We start from the raw sequence: 20548 nt of genomic DNA on the forward strand, positions 1-20548 counted from the left end.
AACTAGGCCATGGGGAAAGCAGACTTCAGGAGACTCCATCAGTCAAAGAAGGGCTGTGCTGCGCCGCCCACCCCACAAATCAGATTACAGTGCACGGAAGCCAAGGTACCACAAATGCTATTGTAGGAAACATCTGCACAGCACATTCCTTATGGCAGGGTGCAGAACACACACACTACACACCTCGCAGCCCAGGTTTATGTAGCAGTGTGAGGTTGAGGTCCTGCTTCAGCAAGTTAAGCGAGACATGATTTGCTGCATGTTCAAGCAGCTCCACCCTATCTACACTGCTATTTTTAGTAGCATAGAATTTGCAACTTGCTAATCAGAGATCCTGTCCCACTCTGAGGCCCCATCCTGCTTACTTCCCCCTCCCCCTCACTCTCTCTCATTTTCCTCAGGCTGGGGCAGTGGGCTGTGGTGCAGGAGGGTGAGGGCTCCGGTCAGAGGTGCAGACTCTGGTTCAGGCTGCAGGAAGGGGCTCTGGAGGGGGCCGGGGATAACAGGCTCCAGGCTGGGGTGCTGGGTGTGGGCTCCAGGAGGGAGTTTGGGCACGAGAGGGGGCTCAGGGCTGGGGCCTAAGTGAGCGTGAGGACTCCGCAGGACCAGACCGAGGTAAGTGCTGCCTGAAGTGGCAACAGGTCCCTTCAGCTCCTAGGCAGAGGCACAGCCAGGCAGCTCTGCATGTTACCCCCTCACCAGCAGGCACTGCTCCCATTGGCTGGAACTGCAGGCAGGGGCAGTTTGCAGACCCACCTGGCCATGCCTCTGCCTAGGTGGTACGAGGACATATCGCCACTTCCTGGGAGCCATGTGGAACCAGGGAGGGAGCCTGCCGGCACGGCTTCAACCAAGCTATAAAAAGGCCTGGTTGGCAGTGCTAACCAGAGCTGCCAGGGTCCCTTTACGATGGGGTGCTCTTGTCAAAAACCAGATGCCTGGCAACCTTCGTTCAGTGGCCTGTTGCCTCCCTGGTGCTGGAGCCTTTCCCCACCACCGGGAAAGGCTCTGGCAGGGGGCAGCAGCAAGGCTCCCCATTCCGCCATTGGGTACCCAACTGGCAAAAAAAAGGCAAGGTGAAGACCCCTTGAGGGATTCATCTCTGGCCAGACACTCCCTTGTATCTACATTTATCCTCCTGCATTTAAGGGACTGCTGGCAAATGTCCTTACCTCAGAGACCCTGGGGCCTCCCCCTCCTTTATCTTCATTAATTTGAATGTACTGTACAGAGCTTATTTGTGCTCTCTCAGAAAACATCCCATGTCAGAAGGGAGGTAGCAGCTCATCCTCATCAGGCTTAAGCCCAGGTCCTCAGTGCAGACAAACAGCATTAAAACCAGATTCTTGACCTAACACAATCCAGTTAAAGGGAAGCAACTCTCCTCTGGCTCAGTCTCTAGCAACTCTTAAAATCCCAAGTTCAAACCCAGATGCCATGATACTTTTTGTGGCAAAAGCGCAGTTGGAATTTAGAAAGCTCTGTGTGTGCACTGAATAATGTCTTCCCTTTTTCTTTCCAGTCCACCCCACTGTTCCTTCCTTTGCTGCCCCCATCCTTCCCTACATATTGTCTCTGTCTTTCAGACAATGTCTTCACTAACTCCTCTGCTGTGTTTGGCCAAGGTCCTACCACCACACAAGCACAGAACAAAAACAATCCTACCCAACTGGTGTCTGTCTTTGCATGGGTTACTTTGTAGTCTGAGAAACTGAATTGAAAGCCCCGAACTTCAAGAAGCAAAATCTAGTAGGCTGGACAGACTGGAGCCATTAATTCATTTTTGTAAGACTGTAAGTGTAGGTGTAGAATGTCTGTGATGAGATTAAACTAACTTTTTAAATGAGAAATGTAATATTTTACTGGTGATTTACAAAAAATCATAAAAATCCGATTTAAAAAAAATTAGTTTTTTTTAATTTTTTTTAATTATCAGTTTTTATCCACCCTGCAGGGAAGGTACTCTACAATAAATTCAAGCTGTAGTGTATCAGAAATGTCTCAAACTACAAACAAGACAGTCAATCATTTGGCCTGTATCCCCAGTTTCTGACTGAGATGTGATGGCCTTAAGCACCTGCGATGAAAATTCCTGGTCACTTTTTGCTAGTGGTGCTGCGCAAGTCGTCCTGACCTAGCCTAATTCAGCATGGTCACAATATTTGCTATCTGAATTCCCTTCATGCCCTTACCTACCAATTCTATTCTTATCCCCAAGATACTATGTAGTATTGGTGGTGTTACCATTGAATAGAATCTGTAATTTTGTAAGATACTTGGTCTAGAGAACATGACCTATGAAGCCAGGCTTCATGAACTGGGCTTGTTTAGTTTGGAAAAAAGAAGATTAAGGGGGGACATGATAGCGGTTTTCAAATATCTAAAAGGGTGTCACAAGGAGGAAGGAGAAAGTTTGTTCCTCTTGGTTTCTGAGGACAGGACAAGGAGTAATGGGCTTAAAGTGCAGCAAGGGAGGTTTAGATTGGACATTAGGAAAAAATTCCTAACTGTCAGGGTGGTCAAATATTGGAATAAATTGCCAAGGGAGGTGGTGGAATCTCCCTCTCTGGAAATATTTAAGAACAGGTTAGATAGACATCTGTCAGGGGTGGTGTAGACGGAGCTTGGTCCTGCCTTGAGGGCGGGGGGCTGGACTCGATGACCTCTCGAGGTCCCTTCCAGTCCTATGATTCTATGAAAAGCACTGCACACTAGGCGTGCTCACATGATCAGCCAGTGCTAAGCAAGAGCAGAGATGATCTCTTCTTCTGCAGCCTCAGGCAAATCTCTGAAAAAATCTGAAGCCTACCTACTCTTATCCACAGCACAAAAGCCACACCCTTGATCCATTGCTCAGTTTCAACTTTGCTTTGAAGTGCTCATCCATACTTGCCATTACAAATCCGACAGTAAAGATAACTGTGCTAACATAGTGTACTAGAACATGGGCTGGCTGAGAGGAGAGCTGTACACACTAATCTTGCATAGCCTGTGTCAGAGACTCTCTTATCTGTGTGTCTGCTGAACTGTGCCACAAGGAGAAGTCCAGAGACAGAAAATGACAAAGGACAAAAATGCCACAGGAAATTACAAAACCACAAGAATCCTGAAAAGGCTTAAGGTGAAACTGTGTTATGCAGGCAGCACATGGCCAGCCTTCCAATCACGCATCCACATGCCACCAACGGGGGTCACAAACCCAGCATCTGCCAGCTCAGTTATGAGGAAGTCACGTTGAGCAAACAGTTGAAGTAAAGCTCTCCTTACAATGCTGAGGCTAAGATGACAAATCTTACCTTCCTTAAAACGGGTAAATACCCGCGATGGGTGGAGAGGTTGTATTGCCTCTCTGTACCTGAATAACGTGTCCACTTTTCACGTCCACTCTTAAAAAAAAAAATACACACACGCTGGAGAGGGCTCAAAAGAGCTACAAGACTAATCAAGGTTTAAAAAAGCTGCCTTGCACAGTAAAAGATGTAAAGAGTTCAATCTGTAGAGCTCATCAAATAGAGGTTGAGTGGCAACTTGATCGTGGTCTATTAAGTATTTACATGGGGAGTAGGGATGTAAAATCCCATTTACCCCTCTTCATCGCCTCCCTTTCTCTGCTCTTTATTTGTACTCAGGACCCCTTATTCCACTCATCTCAAGAAGTGGGCTGTGCCCACAAAAGCTCATGATGCCATCTACATGTTTTGTTAGTCTCTAAAGTGCTGCAGGACCATTTGCTGTTTAAGTTTTTTCATTTACAGACTAACATGGCCCTCTGAGACTAAGGATGTTAAGTATAGTGCAATTCACGAATCAAATAGTTGATAGGGCGGCACTGCCCCTTTGAAATGCCGCCGCAGCATTTCAAAGGAGCAGTGCCACATGGAGCCTCATGCAAGCACCGCACAACTGATCCCGGGCTCCCTGCAGCTCTGCCCTTTTGAAACGCTGCAGCGGCGTTTCAAAGAAGTAGCTCCGCAAAAATTCCAGGATCAGCTGAGCGGCACTGCCCCTTTGAAATGCCACAGCGGCATTTCAAAGCGGCAGCACTGCATGGAGCTGTCACTTTGAAGTACCTTTCTCTTCCCTCCTCTTTGCTGCCTCTGCATTTGCTTATCGGATAGTCGACTAAACCTTAACATCCTTATCTGAGACTTTTACCCATTTAATCAGTTAACAGTTCTGTTTAACCAGTTAACTGCTTAAACTGGGGGAAGAGAGGGCATGCTTCAGCCTAGCCAAGTCCACCGCAGGATGGAGCGCTGTTTCAGCCGGGGCAGATGATTAACTATTACCAATTAACCAGTTACATCCCTAACAGGGAGAAGATATTTCAGGGATCTTTAAGCCTTCTGACAAAAGCATAAATAAGATCCAATGGGGGGAAGCTAAAAAATCCTAATGGGAAATAAGACCCTTTTTCCAACAGTTGGGATATTTAATCTATGGAACAGGTTACCAATAGATGTGATAGATTCTTAATCCCTTGGACTATTGAAATCAAAATTAGATGTCTCTTTCTAACATATATGAATGAGTTCAACCAGATGTTGGGTTTGATGCAGCTGTGGTGGACGGCGTTCAATGGCCTGTGATATTAGGCAGGTCAAACTAGATTATCAGAATGACTTTAAAACCTAGGCACTTGCTTTCTTTAGTAACATCATGCAATTTTCACTAGGCAAGAGCTTCTGCTGTTAGTAAAAGTCCACAAAGCAGAGGAAGCAGACACACAATCTGTTCACACTGGCCCAGACTCCCACTAGGCCTCAGCTGCAACCTGAAGGAAGAAACTTTTGATCCTTGTCTTCTCTCTGTTGATGCTAGTACTTTACTGGTAATTAGTAATGCTACAGCAGTGGGTTTTTGTGATGTGAGCACCTGTTCACTGGAAATTCACTAAGCCCCACCTAATCATTTCATAGACACCAAGCAGGATAATTCTCACTGATTTCTGTCCATGCCAGCAATGGCTGCATTTTAACCAAATTGTTTCTCATCCCTTTTCAACTGAACTAGCAAGTCCCTCAAAACTTGTTTACATCACAGCCTCACTTGAATGCAAGAGGTGCCATTATTGCTAATTCCAATTGTAAAATATAAGAAAGTACATGCTGCACTTGCCAACATCCACATGTAGCTGTAAAAAGTTACATTTTAATGCTGACTCCAGCAAAAACCATATCCTCTTCTATTGACAGCCTATGGTTTCATCAGAACCACTCTTGGGATCTTCTGAGAGTCTCCTTATAACCATTTAGAAAGAGTACTTCCTCACCTGAGAGATGCTGGCAGATTCTTCTGAGAAATACTAGCCATCAGTTTTTGAAATGCATGGAAAAGTTCCACCTTACAGATCCGCGACCTAACAGGAAAAAAAAAACCCTAAATTCAAATTAGATGCCGTAGTGGACATAAAACAGCAGTTTTGCTATAGACATCTCTCTCATTAGACCTACAGCCATGATTGATAATTTGTTCCTTCCCTTCATTATATATGCTTTGCCTAAGATAATCTTAAAAATGACTAGTCACTTCTCAGTGATACACTGTCCAAGAGGTAAGCTGTAGAGCTGCCCTAAGCAGGGCTGTCGGACTGCAGAGAGGACGTTCCACGGCCTCCTGTGCTCTTTCCTTGTGCATCTAGAATTGCTCTTGGGGACAGAAGAGGATGCCACAAGAAAGGAACCTTTAAACAAATGCCCTTTCATTTGATTGAAAAACCTAGTTTTGAAGATGTGGTTGATATATTGGAGAAAATGGTTCTATTTCTGTTCCAGTCCTTCTGTGGAAGTGACAAAAGCTAACGTTACTTTATAACTAACCAGACTTTTTTGCAAACATGATCTATTAATTGCTTTAAGGCATTTTACAAAGTTATTCCCCGGTCAAGCCACAAAATGATGTTAATTTAATAAATATTTAGAGAGAGGCCATAAATATAAAACACTATTACAATTAATTGTTCTCCAGGATTCTGAGAGAATTGAGTTGGTTTTCTAAGTATAGATTTAAATTTTGAAATAATGGGATTGCTAGAAAAGCGAAAGGAGTGAAATGAGGAGAAAGGAAGGGTCTCGAAAAGCCATAAGGAACTGGGAACAACTGTAGGCCAGTGTATGCTGACAAAGACAGCAGAGGGATAGAAAATGCTGATGCACGTTTCATAAAAGTATCAGAAGCACATTATCATAGCCCAGACAAAGACCCTTTGTTTATTTCCTGAGGGATCCTTAACGATTAACTTCTGCTGCTCCATCCCAGCTCCCCAAACTCCTGTCACTTGAAGTGATAACTTTGATAAAGAGCTACATTGTCCAAGAGGCACACTGTAGAGCTGCCCTAGCCAGGGCTACGTCAGACTGCAGAGAGGATTTTTCACTATCCCCACAGCATCCTGTGCCCCTGCCAGCTCACATACGTCTCAGAGGCCAGAGGCTCAGCAAGCAAGAAAACAATCCACCAGACTGGCAGACCTGCCAACAATTACATTATTGATCATGAATAAAAAACACCAGTAAGACAGATGGAGGCAAAGGAGAAGGGAATAAAAATCTTGCCCTGCCCCACAGTGGTGGCCAGACAGACACACTCGTTACTGGGTGCCAGGCACTTGATGCTATGGTGGTGTGACACTGAAAAGCCCATCAGGAAATAAGGAAAGTGAGTCCCATTTGACAATTAAGATGTATAAGAAAGACCCAGAAGGTAAAGTGTTTTAAAGAGGTTTTTTTCTTGCCAATTTTTTAGCTTTAGAACAGTGGTTCTCAAACTTTTTGGCCCATGGCCCTCCCAGCTCAATCCAAACTGTTCCATGGGCCACAAGCTGCTAATGGAAACTTGCCATTAATTACATAATTACGCCGAGCCATTTTGCTAGTGCCGCAGCTAGGGAGAAAGGTTTAATTTCACCAACAAGAAAGGAAATATTAATTGAAATTATTAAACAGGTTAAGCGCTTTAACTTTCTCATGTTAGTTTACCAAACTTAATTTTAAATGAAGTAAAATATTAATTTATGTCCAACGCAAAAGGTTTCAACATTGTCTTCATGGCAGAGGCGGGGAACCTTTTTTAAGTTGGAGGCCACAGAAAACAATCAAGGGAAAGGGTGCAGGATCAAGGCATGAAGGGAGGGCACTTTCTTGCTTTTGCACCCCCCTCCACTCGCAGGTGTGGCCCCCTGCTGCTCCCATTGGCTGGGTTCTGGCCAATGGGAGCCTCAGGGAAAGCCTCCAGGAAGTGCATCTGTGTGCAGAGAGGTTTCCCCGCAATCCAGATCAACTAGTCGATTAGTTGATTAAACTAAATTTAACATCCTGATCTAGAAGCAGGGGTTATTATTTAACATGTTTATTACAGCAGTGCCTAAGGGCCCACCCAGAACAGAGCCAGGCACTGCACAAACACAGAGCAGCAGAACTTACAGAATAACTAGACCACACAGAACCAGAGTGAGGGGAGGAGTAGAACACACCAGTGGAGTAAACAACGTGATGAGAGCAAACAATATGCTAGTTCTACTTTTTCAGAGGGGAGGCAGGTAAGGGGTTACTTATAAGCTAAAGGGAAAGAGAAGGAAAGGGAGGGGCTAGGGCAGGGGAGAAAAGAGTAAGAGGAGTGAAGATGAGGTGAGGAGTCTAGGGGGAGGGAGATAGAACAAAAAGAGCCACTCAGCACAGAGCAGAGTCCAATGAAAAAGATGACTGAGATGATGATTGCAGAAAAATCTGAGGGACCGTAGGTACTCAGACTCATAGACTTTAAGGTCAGAAGGGACCATTATAATCATCTAGTCTGACCCCCTGCACTGTGCAGGCCACAGAATCTCGCCCACCCCTCTTAGAATAATCCTCTCACCTATGTCTCAGATATTGAAGCCTTCAAATACTTTGAAGGCCCCAACATGCAGAGAGTCCTTCAGCTGTGATCTGTGCCCCATGCTACCGAGGAAGGCGAAAAACCTCCAGGGCCTCTGCCAATCTACCCTGGAGGAAAATTCCTTCCTGACCCCAAATATGGCGATCAGCTAAACCCTGAGCATGTGGGCGAGACTCACCAGCCAGACACCCAGAAAGTTCCCTATAGCAACTCCTATCATCCCTCCATTGACCTATTTCCAACTGATAATGAATGGTCAATTAGTTACCAAGATCATGTTATTTCATCCAACCATCCCCTTATCATAGAATCATAGAACTGGAAGAGACCCCAGAAGGTCGTCAAGTCCAGCCCCCCGCTCTAGGCAGGACCAATCCCATCTAAATCAACCCGGCCAGGGCTTTGTCAAGCCGAGACTTAAACACCTCTAGGGATGGAGACTCCACTACTTCCCTAGGTAACCCGTTCCAGTGCTTCACCACCCTCCTAGTGAAATAGTTTTTCCTAATATCCAATCTGGACCTCTCCCACCACAACTTGAGACCATTGCTCCTTGTTCTGCCATCTGTCACTACTGAGACCAGCCTCTCTCCATCCTCTTTGGAACCTCCCTTCAGGAAGTTGAAGGCTGCTATCAAGTCCCCCCTCACTCTTCACTTCTGCAGACTAAACAGACCCAAGTCCCTCAGCCTCTCCTCGTAGGTCATATGCTCCAGCCCCCTAAGCATTTTGGTTGCCCTCCGCTGGACCCTCTCCAATGCTTCCGCATCCTTTTTGTAGTGGGGGGCCCAGAACTGGACATAATACTCCAGATGTGGCCTCACCAAAGCCGAATAAAGAGGAATAATGACATATCTGGATCTGCTGGCAATGCTCCTCTTAATGCATCCTAATATGCCATTAGCCTTCTTGGCTACCAGGGCACACTGTTGTCTCATATCCAGCTTCTCATCCACTGTAACCCCCAGGTCCTTTTCTGCAGAACTACTACTTAACTGGTACAAAAGGTTCCCGGTTCTACTCCCATTCGCTAGAGTCTCTTGGCTGGTTTCTCCTCAATGTATAAGCAAACAATTAGTACAAAATGTACAAACAATTTACAAAAACCATATATGACAATTAACTAATTATTAATGAATTTTCTCCCAACTACCCCATTTAAGTTAAAACCATACATTTCTTGGTCCTCCTGTTTCTAGAGAGGGGCTGGAAACACTGAGCAGTGGACTTTTGATAGAGGTAGACCTCTGTTCTACATCAGGCAGATTTTTCTCTTAAAAGCATGGCATCTTGTCTTAGAGTCTTCTCCCATAATACTAAATCTAAGACTCTCCTCCCCATCACCCCACCTTTTATTGCTCAGCTACCAGCCCATAGAAAGACAGGTCATGTAAGACATCAGCTCATGGATTGGTGATGTGGACACCTGACTACAGGACCAGAACACAGCCAAGACTGCAAATTATTTTCATAGGGTCTAAGTGGTCACCATATTTGAGGCCAGGAAGGAATTTTTCTCCCCACATCGGATTGGCAGAAACCTAAGGTTAATTTTTTTCACTTCCTCTGCAGCATGGGGACATGGCTCATGCAGGTTTAGAGCAAGTAGTGAATTATCTAAGGGTGTGTCTACACAGCACCCTAAACTCAACTGAAAATTGCATATCTTATGTCAATTGAAACAAAGGTTACCGGGATGCCGAAATAGTGCACCCATTATTTTGAAAAATATTTCGAAATAACAGGCAGCTTGTGAAAATGCAGGTTAGCTATTTCAGGTATCCCAAAATAGCTGTGTAGTGTAGATGTACGCTGAGTTTTTAAACCATGATTTGAGGGCGTCAGTAATTCAGCCAGAAGTGAGGGGTCTATTTCAGGAGTGGATGAGGTTCTGGGGCCTGCAACGTGTAGGAGATCAGACTAGATGATCACAATGGTCCCTTCTAACCTTGAAATGCAGGAGTCTGCTGTCACACAGTCTACTGAACTAACACCAGACAGTGACAACTGTTGGTCATTCACCTGAATTGGATTTGAACCAGCCAACTCATAGGTAAAATCTCCATAGCCCATCATCACTTGTGAGTTATCACATCCTAACTTAGCAGCATCTTCTTTCTGTCCACAGCCATGAAATACCACAGGAAATTCAACACTCCAAACAGGTCAGGACAGGACAGGACAAAACAGCATTTTTTTCTAAAAAGTACCATCTTGAGGACAGTGGTCTGCTTCCAGCTTTGACATGTTAATGACCATAAAAAGAGCAACTGTCATGGGCCAAAATAAGACCAAAGTGATCCAGTTGCGTTAGAAATAAACAACAGTTGTTTCAGATGCCAATCAAGCGATTCTACTTGATGCAAAGCAGGCAGAAATAAGATTTGCAGCATGCAAGGGAACACACGCCACTCAGACAAGTGCAACAAGGAAACTAATTCCTCCAACAATAACAAGAGCACTGTAACAACCCTCACCGATAAGAGAAGGCCACAAGTGAAAATTCTACAAAACAAGCAGCTCATCTCCTCCCCACTCTCCAGAATGGAAGCCACTGCCTTCTAGGCAAAGAATGACAACATAGCCTGCATCTCAAGAGAGTGTGGTTTCATTTACAAATATCTCCCTTGTTTTAATGATTAGAAAATCTATTAGGCAACAGTAACAAGAAACATGCCAGTAAAGGGGCTAAAAATTATATGAACATATTCAACCTACTCTGCCCCTACTCTCTATTCTGTGCAGTGGTAGCAGAGTCAGAGATAGAACACACATGGGGACTGCTTTCCCATCCTCCAGCTCCCAATGAAGCCCAAACACCACCCTCCATGTCAAGGTGGAGAGAGAGAGAGAGAGAGGAGCATACATTGGCAAGGATGCACCCTCAGAGAGCCCTGACCCCCCTCTCCCTCCACCGCACCTGGCCTGGTGACTTCCGATTCCTTTCTTAGTTGTTCCCTGCTTGAAGCCATTTGAGGTGACATCTAGGGGTTGCTCAGGAACCGCACTCCAGCTGATAGCTGGGGAAAAAGATCATGTACAAGGTGATTCTCAGCAGAAAATCAAAACCGTCAACATTGCAAATCAGAAGAGTATGTGATGACTGTACACCACGCATCAGAATCATTCAGGCAAACCAGAAAGATGGCACATTCCTTCCCTCCCCAATAATCCACTAGATTTCTGAGACAGACACAAAAATTAGAGATAGCAAAGACCAATCTTGTCACATAAGGGCAGATTTCCAAAGGCATACAAGAACCTACTTGTAGGCACCCAAGGGGATTTTCAGAATGTATTTGCTTCTTTAGGCACCTAATTACCTTTACAATCTAGCCCGTATTCTCTCCGGGTATGTCTACACAGCAAAGTTATTTCGAAATAACAGCCCTTATTTCGAAATAACTTTCCTAGCGTCTACACAGCCAAACTGCTATTTCAAAATAAATGTGAAATAGCACAGCGCTTATTTCAAATTTGGTAAACCTCATTCTACGAGGAATAATGCCAAATTCGAAATAGCTATTTCGAAATAAGTGCTGCATAGACACTTATTTCAAAATAGGGAGCCTCCAGGGTGCTCTGGTGGCTACTCCAGCCTCAACCAAGAGCACTCCTCTCCCTCCCACCCTCCCCGGAGCCCTTAAAGGGGTAGAGACTCTGGCCACAGTGCCTGTGCCAGCTCCAAGCCTTCCAGCCCAGAGCCAGCAGTCTCTGCCCCTGACCCAGTGGCCCCAAAACATGAGCCAGTAAGCCAGTGCCAGCCAGTCCTCCACCGCTCCCCAGGAGCAGTCTGCCAGGGCCCGGAGAAGGCTGGCGCTTTCCTGGTCCAGGGTGGAGATCATGGACCTTATTCAGGTTTGGGGGGGGGAGGGTGCCCCCAACGTTCAAGATCTCCGCACTAGACGGAGGAACGCAGCCGTCTATGGCAGGATAGCTGCCAGCTTGGCCACCAACAGCCACATGCGAACCCAGGAGCATGTTTGCATGACAATCAAGTTGTTCCGGCGAGACCCCCAACCCTGAGCTTCCCCTCCCCCTTCTTCCCCTTGCTTCCCCCTTCCGGCTCCCTCCTCCCAGGTTTCCCCTTCTCCTCTCCCACCCTCTCTTTTCCCCTCTTCTGCCTCCTTTCCCCAGTCTCACCAGAGTTCCATTCTCCCCCCCCACCCCAGTTTTGTCAAATAAAGAAAGTTTGTGTTCATGAAAATACATGTATTTTATTTAACATAAGGAAGGGGGGTTAGGGAGGGGTAAGTGGAAGGACGTAAGGGAGGAATGAGGCACAAGCCCCCAGTGGGACAGACCAGGGAGGCTCTTAGTGCTCCTCAGGGTGGAAGCTCTCCTGCAGAGCCTCCTGGACACTGACAGCCCCCCGATGGGCCTCCTGGATGGCAGCCTGCAGAAAGTGCAGCCAGGCTCGCAGCAATGTGTCCAAAAGAAGCACCAGAGTGCCCAGGGGCAGCTCTGGCTCCATGTTGCAGAGTGCTGTGGTGTCCCGAGGGCAACCAGAGCATGCAGAGACAAAATGCTTTGCTGTCCCTCATCAAGGTAGGCTATCAAGCAGGGAAAGCTGAGAACCGGCTGTCCAGGCGGGGGTTCCCTTTAAGCACAGGCCTCAGCCTCAGGCAGCAGCCACACAAAGTAAATCTTGACCTGATGCCCTGCCAGACATGGTTCTGGCTGGCCTTAAACCCGATTTAGTGTCCACTCAGTGTGGACGCGCTATTTCGAAATAGCAAAAAGCTATTTCAAAATGCATTTTGTGTGTAGACGCGTTATTTCGAAATAAGATATTTCGAATTAACTATTTTGAAATAGCTTATTTCGAAATAAGGTTGTAGTGTTGCCATATCCTTCCTCACAAGGCAGGAGAGTTTCCCTCATGACACTGCCATGTTTTGGTCAAACACATGAAGTTCCCCAGACAACCAAGCTCTCTCTATTTGCTGGAGAGCGCAGATTACAGAACGTTCCACCTCATGGCAGAAGTTTAGCCAACTAATCAGCCTATATTCCTGCAGCAGTCTCACCTTCTGTACTCCCCAGACCACACTAAATCATCCCTCAACCTTTTTCTCCCTTTGAAATATCTGTCAACAGATCCTTAAAAGTTACAGTAGAAATTAGCCAACAAATGAAGGCTCAATAGGAGTGAGAAGACTTGATATTAACCCTGTTTCTACTCATCTTAGATTGTACGGTCTCTGGTGCCAGGCCTGTGTATTCCTATGAGTTGAAAGTGTATGGGTGCTAGTGTAATATAAATACAGAAACAATAATGAACACTAATAATGTACCCAAATGGTCATTGCAGAGACGAGCTAAAACTCCTTTACTCTTTCTGTACAAATCTCTACAGCCTCACAGTAAGTTGTTTTTATTCATCTCTGAATTCCCTCTAATTGTTTTCTGTCTCCCTGGTAACTGGGTGCAGGTGTAGTTGCATCAAGCAGCATATGAACAGCCTACTCCCACTCAGCTCCGTGATGCAATGCCTTTGTGGGAGCAGCTAAAATTGCAATGGTTTCTTCTCTGCTGTACTGCAGTGCAAACAATTCTAGTCCCATCCTGGGTCTCTTGCAGCATTATTACTTCTAAGTTTCCTCTGTCCCACTGGCACGTGTGTTTCAGATTAGCTGTTCCCATATGAATCAGGTGCATTTTGTTATTTCCTGCGAATGTTTCTAATCTCTATTTTAGTTATTTGGAGTCCTTATCACTACAGTAGCTAAACATATTTCTCACTGGCATTTGCAGTATACTCTAATATAGTGAATGTTACTAATATGCTGTTTCCCATTCTGCCAATGAAGTCACTAAATAAGACCAACCCTAACATGGTTTGTACAGCGCTGCCATGTCTTCAGCCCATGAAGGGCCTCGTGCCTCACGCAGGTCAGTTATTTTCCAAACATAAGTAAAACTCAAAACAGTTCCTCAGCCAATGCTGGGCTAGAGCTCTCAAGAGTTTTCCCTTTGCTTTTCTCAGTCCTTTCTGCTTCAAGTCCTCTTGCAGACTCTCTGCTGTGCTCCCACTTCCTTTGCAGACAACCTCTCTCTTTACAGCCCCAGACGCTGTCCTGATCTCTAACTGGTCATACTGGGAGCACCTTTTCTAGCACAAAGAAGCTGGACCTGCTTAATTTAAGCACCCATCCAACCTGTGGCATGGCTATTATTTTGTTTACAACTTCCATCAATTTTCCATTCCTCTGTCAGTATTCCTAGGCACATCTCCATTAACAGGGCTTGACAAATTATGGAAAACCCTACTCGCCAGATGGCACCCTCCCCCCTCAAAAAGTGGTTTTTTAATGGCATAAATTCCTAATAAGAATAAGAAGAGTAATTACTAATAAGTTATTAATAAATATCACCCAAGTTATTAATAAATAGCTTATAAACCTCTACCTTTTCCCTCTACTGCCATGTCTCCTCCCCTTGCTCCATCAGCTCCCCTGGTGCCTGCTGCCCCCCAACTCCTCACCCTCCTCTGCTGTCCTGACTCCTGCCCTTCTCACTGGCCTCAGCCCTCCTGCAACCTGCCCCCCTTCACCAGCCCTTCTTTCCCCCCTGTGCCCACTCTTCCAGTAGCACCATTCTGCTCATGTGAGCTACCCCTCCTCATCCCCGCTCCTAACATCTCCCTCTACACACCTGCCCTGCCTCTCTCCTCTGGTGGTGGTCCCTTCCCTGCAGGTGTCTGCCCTTCTGCTTCAGCCCCAGAATCCCCTGGCACCTGCATCCTCCTGGTGCCTCCCCCTTCCCTCACTGCCTCTGCCCCCTTTGCCCTCTTGTTCCCTGATACCCACCCCCTCACCACCCTCTGCCCCCGTTCCCCTCATGCCCGTGCCCTCACACATGCCTTGCTCCTTCCCCACCTTCCTCATGCCCACCCCTTCTTTCAAGCCTTGTCCCAGCACCTCCCCCTCCCCCTCTAGCCCCCAGTGCCCTTACCCTCTCCTCTCCCAGCATCACCCTGTCCCCCCTCCCACTGACACCTCCCCTCCTGCCCTTTTCCTCATTGTCTGCACTTGGCCCCCTGGCATTTGTCTCTCCTCACCCCTGTCCCTTGTTGCCTTCCCCTTTCTTCTTCTCCTGACCTCCTCCACTCCCCTCCCCTCCGCACAAGCCCCTTCCCCAGCTCTAGGTTTTTTGCTGCCCCAAACAAAACATTTTTTGGCCACCCCCGCCCTTTTTTGTTGTCTTTTACATGTTTGCATTTTGTAATGGGGGGTTTTTTGGTTTGTTTTCGTCCGGCCTTTTAGCCCTATAAATAGCAAATAGCATATTCATTCATTTTTTTCCATGAAGTCAAAGGCGCTTCAAGTGAACTCCCCCTTTCACTGCTGCTGGGTCACAGCAGCCCTTTCCCTGCCCTGTCCAGCCCCTCCCTATGTAAAAGCACCCCTCACTCCCAGCCCACAGGGGGAGCAGGGTGCAGGGACAGCACAGAGCCAGAGGGGTACAGGGAACAGTGGGGGTATACAGGGGTGGCACGGGGAACGGGAGGCACAGAGGGACGCAGGGATCGGGGGGAGCAGGGTGCGGTGGAGGCACAGGGAATGGGACACAGGGAACGGGAGGCGCAGAGGGATCGCGGTCTAGGGGCAGTGCAGGGAACTGCAGCACAGAGCTGGGGGGGCAGGGATCGGAGGGAGCAGGATGCGGTGGAGGCACGGGGAATGGGAGGGGCAGAGGGATCAGGGTCTGGGCCAGTGCAAGGAACAGGCAGCACAGAGCTGGGGGGCAGGGATCGGGGCGGGCAGGGTGTAGGGAGCAAGGGCAGTGCAGAGCTAGAGAGTCGCAGGGAAGAGGGAGAGCAGTGGGTCCGGGGTGCAGGGGTGGCGTGGGGACAAAGGGGCGTGGGGCGGGTGCAGCGAGCCAGGCGGTCAACAGGGAGCGGTCTCTCGCTGGTGAGGGGGCTGGGGCCGTGGCAGGGCTGGAGCCGGCGGGGCAGGGCCTGGCTGCGCCGCGCGCCGAAGCCAAGCTGCTGCGGCCCTTTAAAATTGGCAGGGCCACGTCCTGCTGGCGTCCCGCCCTCTGGCTCGCGCCCCGCTTCCTTGCGCCAGAGCTAACGCAGGCACCCTGGTGGCAAGAATCACCACACTTCCCCCTCCCCAGTGGCTCTCTGCTCCTCCGCTGGCCGGCAGATCAGATGGGGCTGCGCCACCCGTAGTACGGGCTTCGGCCAGCCCGTCACAACGGCCCACCAGGCCAGTCTGCCCCTGCAGTCACCAGCTGGGCAAATTAGTTTTCAACTAAGCCAGAAAAGTACATGGCAGCAGATGGTACATGTGTACCGCACAGATGGAAAGAAGTGACGTATTACACGTGGTGGTGATATCCATGTAACACTTTGCAAAGCCCTAAGAATAAACAGTGAAAGCACACACACAGTGACCTGCTTCTCTCACTCACTGCCACTTATGAAGAAGACAGACATCCCAGAGCCATGCCAACAAAATGTTCACGTCATACTCCTTTATTCTCTCTCTCTCTCTACAATGCTCCCATCCGGCCCTACTTCCAGCAACAGGTTCCCCCCTGCCACCCACCAATCTCCCCCACTAGCCCCGCTTCCCCCATCCAGCCCTGCTTCCAGCAGCTGATTCTCCCATCCTCCTCCTCTTGATCTCCCCTGGCCAGCTCCCCCTTCCCCTGTGCAGCCCTGGTTCCGCCGGCCGCCCTCTCCAATCTCCACCGCCAGACAGCCCCGCTACCCCCAACCCTGCTTCCGCTGGCCGCCTGCCCTCCTTCCCCCCCCCAATCTCTGCGGCACAGCCCCGCCGCTCCCAGCCCTGCTTTGGCCGCCCACCTGCCCGGATCTCCACAGTACAGCCCCGCCGCTCCCAGCCCTGCTTTCGCCACCCGCCCGGATCTCTGCGGCACAGCCCCGCCGCTCCCAGCCCTGCTTTGGCCGCCCACCTGCCCAGATCTCCACAGTACAGACCCGCTGTTCCCAACCCTGCTTTGGCCGCCCGCCTGGATCTCCATCGGGACAGCCCCGCTGCCCCCGCCACACGCCCACATGCCCAGATCTCCATGGGACAGCCCCAGCCCTGCTTTCGCCGCTTGCATCTCCGCGGGACAGCCCCGCTGCCCCCAGCCCTGCTTTCGCCACCTGCCCGGATCTCTGCGGTACAGCCCCGCCGCTCCCAGCCCTGCTTTCGCCACCCGCCCGGATCTCTGCGGTACAGCCCCGCCGCTCCCAGCCCTGCTTTCCCCCCCCCGCCCGGATCTCCGCGGCACAGCCCCGCCGCTCCCAGCCCTGCTTTCCCCACCCGCCCGGATCTCCGCGGCACAGCCCCGCCGCTCCCAGCCCTGCTTTCGCCACCCGCCCGGATCTCCGCGGCACAGCCCCGCCGCTCCCAGCCCTGCTTTCGCCACCCGCCCGGATCTCCGCGGCACAGCCCCGCCGCTCCCAGCCCTGCTTTCGCCACCCGCCCGGATCTCCGCGGCACAGCCCCGCCGCTCCCAGCCCTGCTTTCGCCACCCGCCCGGATCTCCGCGGCACAGCCCCGCCGCTCCCAGCCCTGCTTTCCCCACCCGCCCGGATCTCCGCGGCACAGCCCCGCCGCTCCCAGCCCTGCTTTCCCCACCCGCCCGGATCTCCGCGGCACAGCCCCGCCGCTCCCAGCCCTGCTTTCCCCCCCCCGCCCGGATCTCCGCGGCACAGCCCCGCCGCTCCCAGCCCTGCTTTCCCCACCCGCCCGGATCTCCGCGGCACAGCCCCGCCGCTCCCAGCCCTGCTTTCCCCACCCGCCCGGATCTCCGCGGCACAGCCCCGCCGCTCCCAGCCCTGCTTTCGCCCCCCGCCCGGATCTCCGCGGCACAGCCCCGCCACTCCCAGCCCTGCTTTCCCCCCCCGCCCGGATCTCCGCGGCACAGCCCCACCACTCCCAGCCCTGCTTTCGCCACCTGCCCGGATCTCTGCAGCACGGCCCCGCCGCTCCCAGCCCTGCTTTCCCCCCCCGCCCGGATCTCTGCAGCACGGCCCTGCCACTCCCAGCCTTGCTTTTGCCACCCGCCCGCATCTCTGCGGCACAGCCCTGCCACTCCCAGCCCTGCTTTTGCCACCCGCCCGGATCTCTGCGGCACAGCCCTGCCACTCCCAGCCCTGCTTTCCCCCCTCGCCCGGATCTCTGCGGCACAGCCCTGCCACTCCCAGCCCTGCTTTTGCCACCCGCCCGGATCTCTGCGGCACAGCCCTGCCACTCCCAGCCCTGCTTTCCCCACCCGCCCGGATCTCCGCGGGAGAGCCTCGCCGCTCTCAGCTCTGCTTTGGCCACCTGCCCGGATTTCCACTGGGACAGCCCCACTGCCCCCAGCACTGCTTCTTGGTGGCCGGTTCCTTCCCCCTTTCCTCCCCCCCCCCAGCCCGCCCCGCTCTGCTCTCCTCCCGGCAGCCATGCTGAGGCCCGGGCCGCAGCCCATAGCGTGGGAAACGCTGCTTTGAGGTATTGACCAAGTCTTGTACACGTTCTGTGAAGTGACCTCAGCACACTTCAGGAGCTATTTACTATTAAATCAAAACTGCTAAAGATGAAGAAGTCTCGGCATAAAAGCAATCTTTTGCTGCATGCCATTTCTGACTCTGACATATAAAACCCTAAAGAAAATAATGCTTCAGGAAAATTGTACCGAAGTCATACAGTTTACTCTTTGATCCAAGTCACTCACCTGCCCCACAAGGAAAAAGCTTTGCTTTGCTATTAGCAAGGGCTGCCTGAATTGCATGGCGGCTATGTTTGAACTGAAGATTTGACTGCAACATTTTCACTTCCTGAACATGGAAACCATCTGGTAAAAATGAGATGTGCTGACACCTACAGTAGATAGGGGAAAATGAAAATCATGAAAGTCTGATCCTTCAGCAACCGCCGCTTAATGAAACAAAATAGACATAAGGAAATACTTTACCAAGAAACTTCTGTGTGATCTGTGGAACTCAGAGCCTCATGATATTGGTTTAACCAAAGAGCTTTGTAAAATCATGTCTATACTAGAAAAGTTCACGAATATAATTTCATTTTAAATTAAATTGACAAAACACCTAATGTAGACCATTTAAGATAAATCAAATAACCAAGCGTAAACATTTTGCATCAGTTGAATATCATTGGAGATCAAGCATCCATCACTTCCACTGAGTAGCCCTGTAGCACCTTAGAGACTAACAAAAATATATATCTAGTATCATGCACTTTCATGAGCAAAACCCACTTCCTCAAATGAGCAGAGTAGAGGAAGTGGGTTCTACCCACAAAAGCACAAAATACTATATATATCTACAGGGCTTGCTGAGCCGCGGCGAGCCCCGCTCACCAGCCGCGCTGTCCAGTGTTCTGCACATGCACAGATCGCTCGAACCCGGCTCTTCTGGGATGTAATCTACTCGCCACGGGCAAGTAGATTACATAGATTGTCGAGCCCTGTATATTTATATACAAAGCTCGACAAATTTTAGCTGGTCGCCCTATTCACCGGAGGCACGCGCATGCGCAATGCAGGTCTGGTGCATGCACAGTGCGGGGCTGGTGAGTAGATTTTGCAGCAGTTTGTCACACTCTATATGGTTAACTTATATATATATTTTGTTAGGCTCTAAGGTGCTACAGGACTACTCGTCGTTTTTAATATTACAGACTATTGCAGCTACCCCTCTGAGACCACTTGCACTAACAGTCTATTCCACAATTTAATACAAACAACTTCCTAGTTAAGAATTATATTTCAGATCCCCAGAATAGAACCAGATATAAAGTAATTAAATTTTAAAAAGGTAAATTCATATTTCTTTACATCTCTGATGTCATAAGGTACAGGGCAAATGTGAAAAGATTTCCCCCCAGAATCCATGCCTGGTTCTTCATGCATTTTGTAAATTTCCCTGGACTGTCTGGCATACACAGAATGGAGCACAGTAACAGATGATATAATCTCAGATACACATACCTTGTAGTATATTATATTATTCCTGAGGGAATTCTGCGCCAAAACATATATGCACACAGTTTTAAAAATCTGTATCAGAATGTTGCTACATAAAAAAGCAAAATTAAGGTAGCATGGCCAACCTTAATTTTGGCATTTCCAAACTTTTGAGAGCTTGGTTTTGCAACTTTAAAGGTCTTAATGTGTTTTAAATGAAAATTCATAAAATTAATAAAAGAAAACTGAAGAAATTGAAATGTTCTCTCATAAAAATCACTGATCTCTGCTTGGACAATCAGCAGGTTCTAAGCCCAGGATATTTAAATCCATAGCACGGACCTCTGCCAATTAAATTAAAGGAGGAACTGATAACAGTAGTACACTTTCATCCTCTATGTTTAAAAAAAAAAAAAAAAGCCACATTATCAAATTCAGAAATAACCTTCTCTGGTTTTGCTGGAGAGCCGCTGTGGAAGCTCAGCATGTAGCTGTGTTCTCATAGCTTAAATGCAGGGCAGTGGGATAGGTTTGGAACCTAACAAAGAAACCCTAGATCAGTGGTCCCTAACGCAGTGCCCGCAGGCGCCATGGCACCCACCAGGGCATTTGTGTGTGACCGCTGAGTGACCAGGGCCGGCTCAAGCCACTCCTGCATCCCAGGCAGTGGGTGCATGGCGCATGCGCGGCCCCGCCCTCCGGCACGCTGTGCACCTTACAACTGCAATTGGGCACGCGG

At 49.1% G+C, this 20548-nt stretch overlaps 2 protein-coding genes across 8 annotated transcripts in view; one reads left to right on the forward strand and one right to left on the reverse strand.

Moving 5' to 3' along the window:
• Positions 1 to 10796, forward strand: part of GABARAPL2 (GABA type A receptor associated protein like 2) — a 37064-nt gene extending 26268 nt beyond the window's left edge. For both annotated transcript variants that reach the window (XM_075918253.1, XM_075918251.1), the window contains one exon: positions 10004 to 10796. In XM_075918253.1, the coding sequence (XP_075774368.1) occupies positions 10004 to 10127 (124 nt within the window). In that variant the 3' untranslated portion in view covers positions 10128 to 10796. The remainder of the gene's footprint in view (positions 1 to 10003) is intronic.
• Positions 1 to 20548, reverse strand: part of ADAT1 (adenosine deaminase tRNA specific 1) — a 56718-nt gene that overhangs the window by 12528 nt on the left and 23642 nt on the right. For 5 of the 6 annotated variants that reach the window (XM_075918247.1, XM_075918246.1, XM_075918245.1 and 2 more), the window contains 3 exons: positions 18559 to 18704; positions 10796 to 10895; positions 5273 to 5359 (listed from right to left, as the gene is read on the reverse strand). In XM_075918247.1, the coding sequence (XP_075774362.1) occupies positions 5273 to 5359; positions 10796 to 10895; positions 18559 to 18704 (333 nt within the window). The remainder of the gene's footprint in view (positions 1 to 5272; positions 5360 to 10795; positions 10896 to 18558; positions 18705 to 20548) is intronic. The other variant, XM_075918249.1, reaches the window with a different exon arrangement.

This window comes from Pelodiscus sinensis, unplaced genomic scaffold (genome assembly GCF_049634645.1).
Source record: "Pelodiscus sinensis isolate JC-2024 unplaced genomic scaffold, ASM4963464v1 ctg64, whole genome shotgun sequence".
NCBI classification, from domain to species: domain Eukaryota; kingdom Metazoa; phylum Chordata; order Testudines; family Trionychidae; genus Pelodiscus; species Pelodiscus sinensis.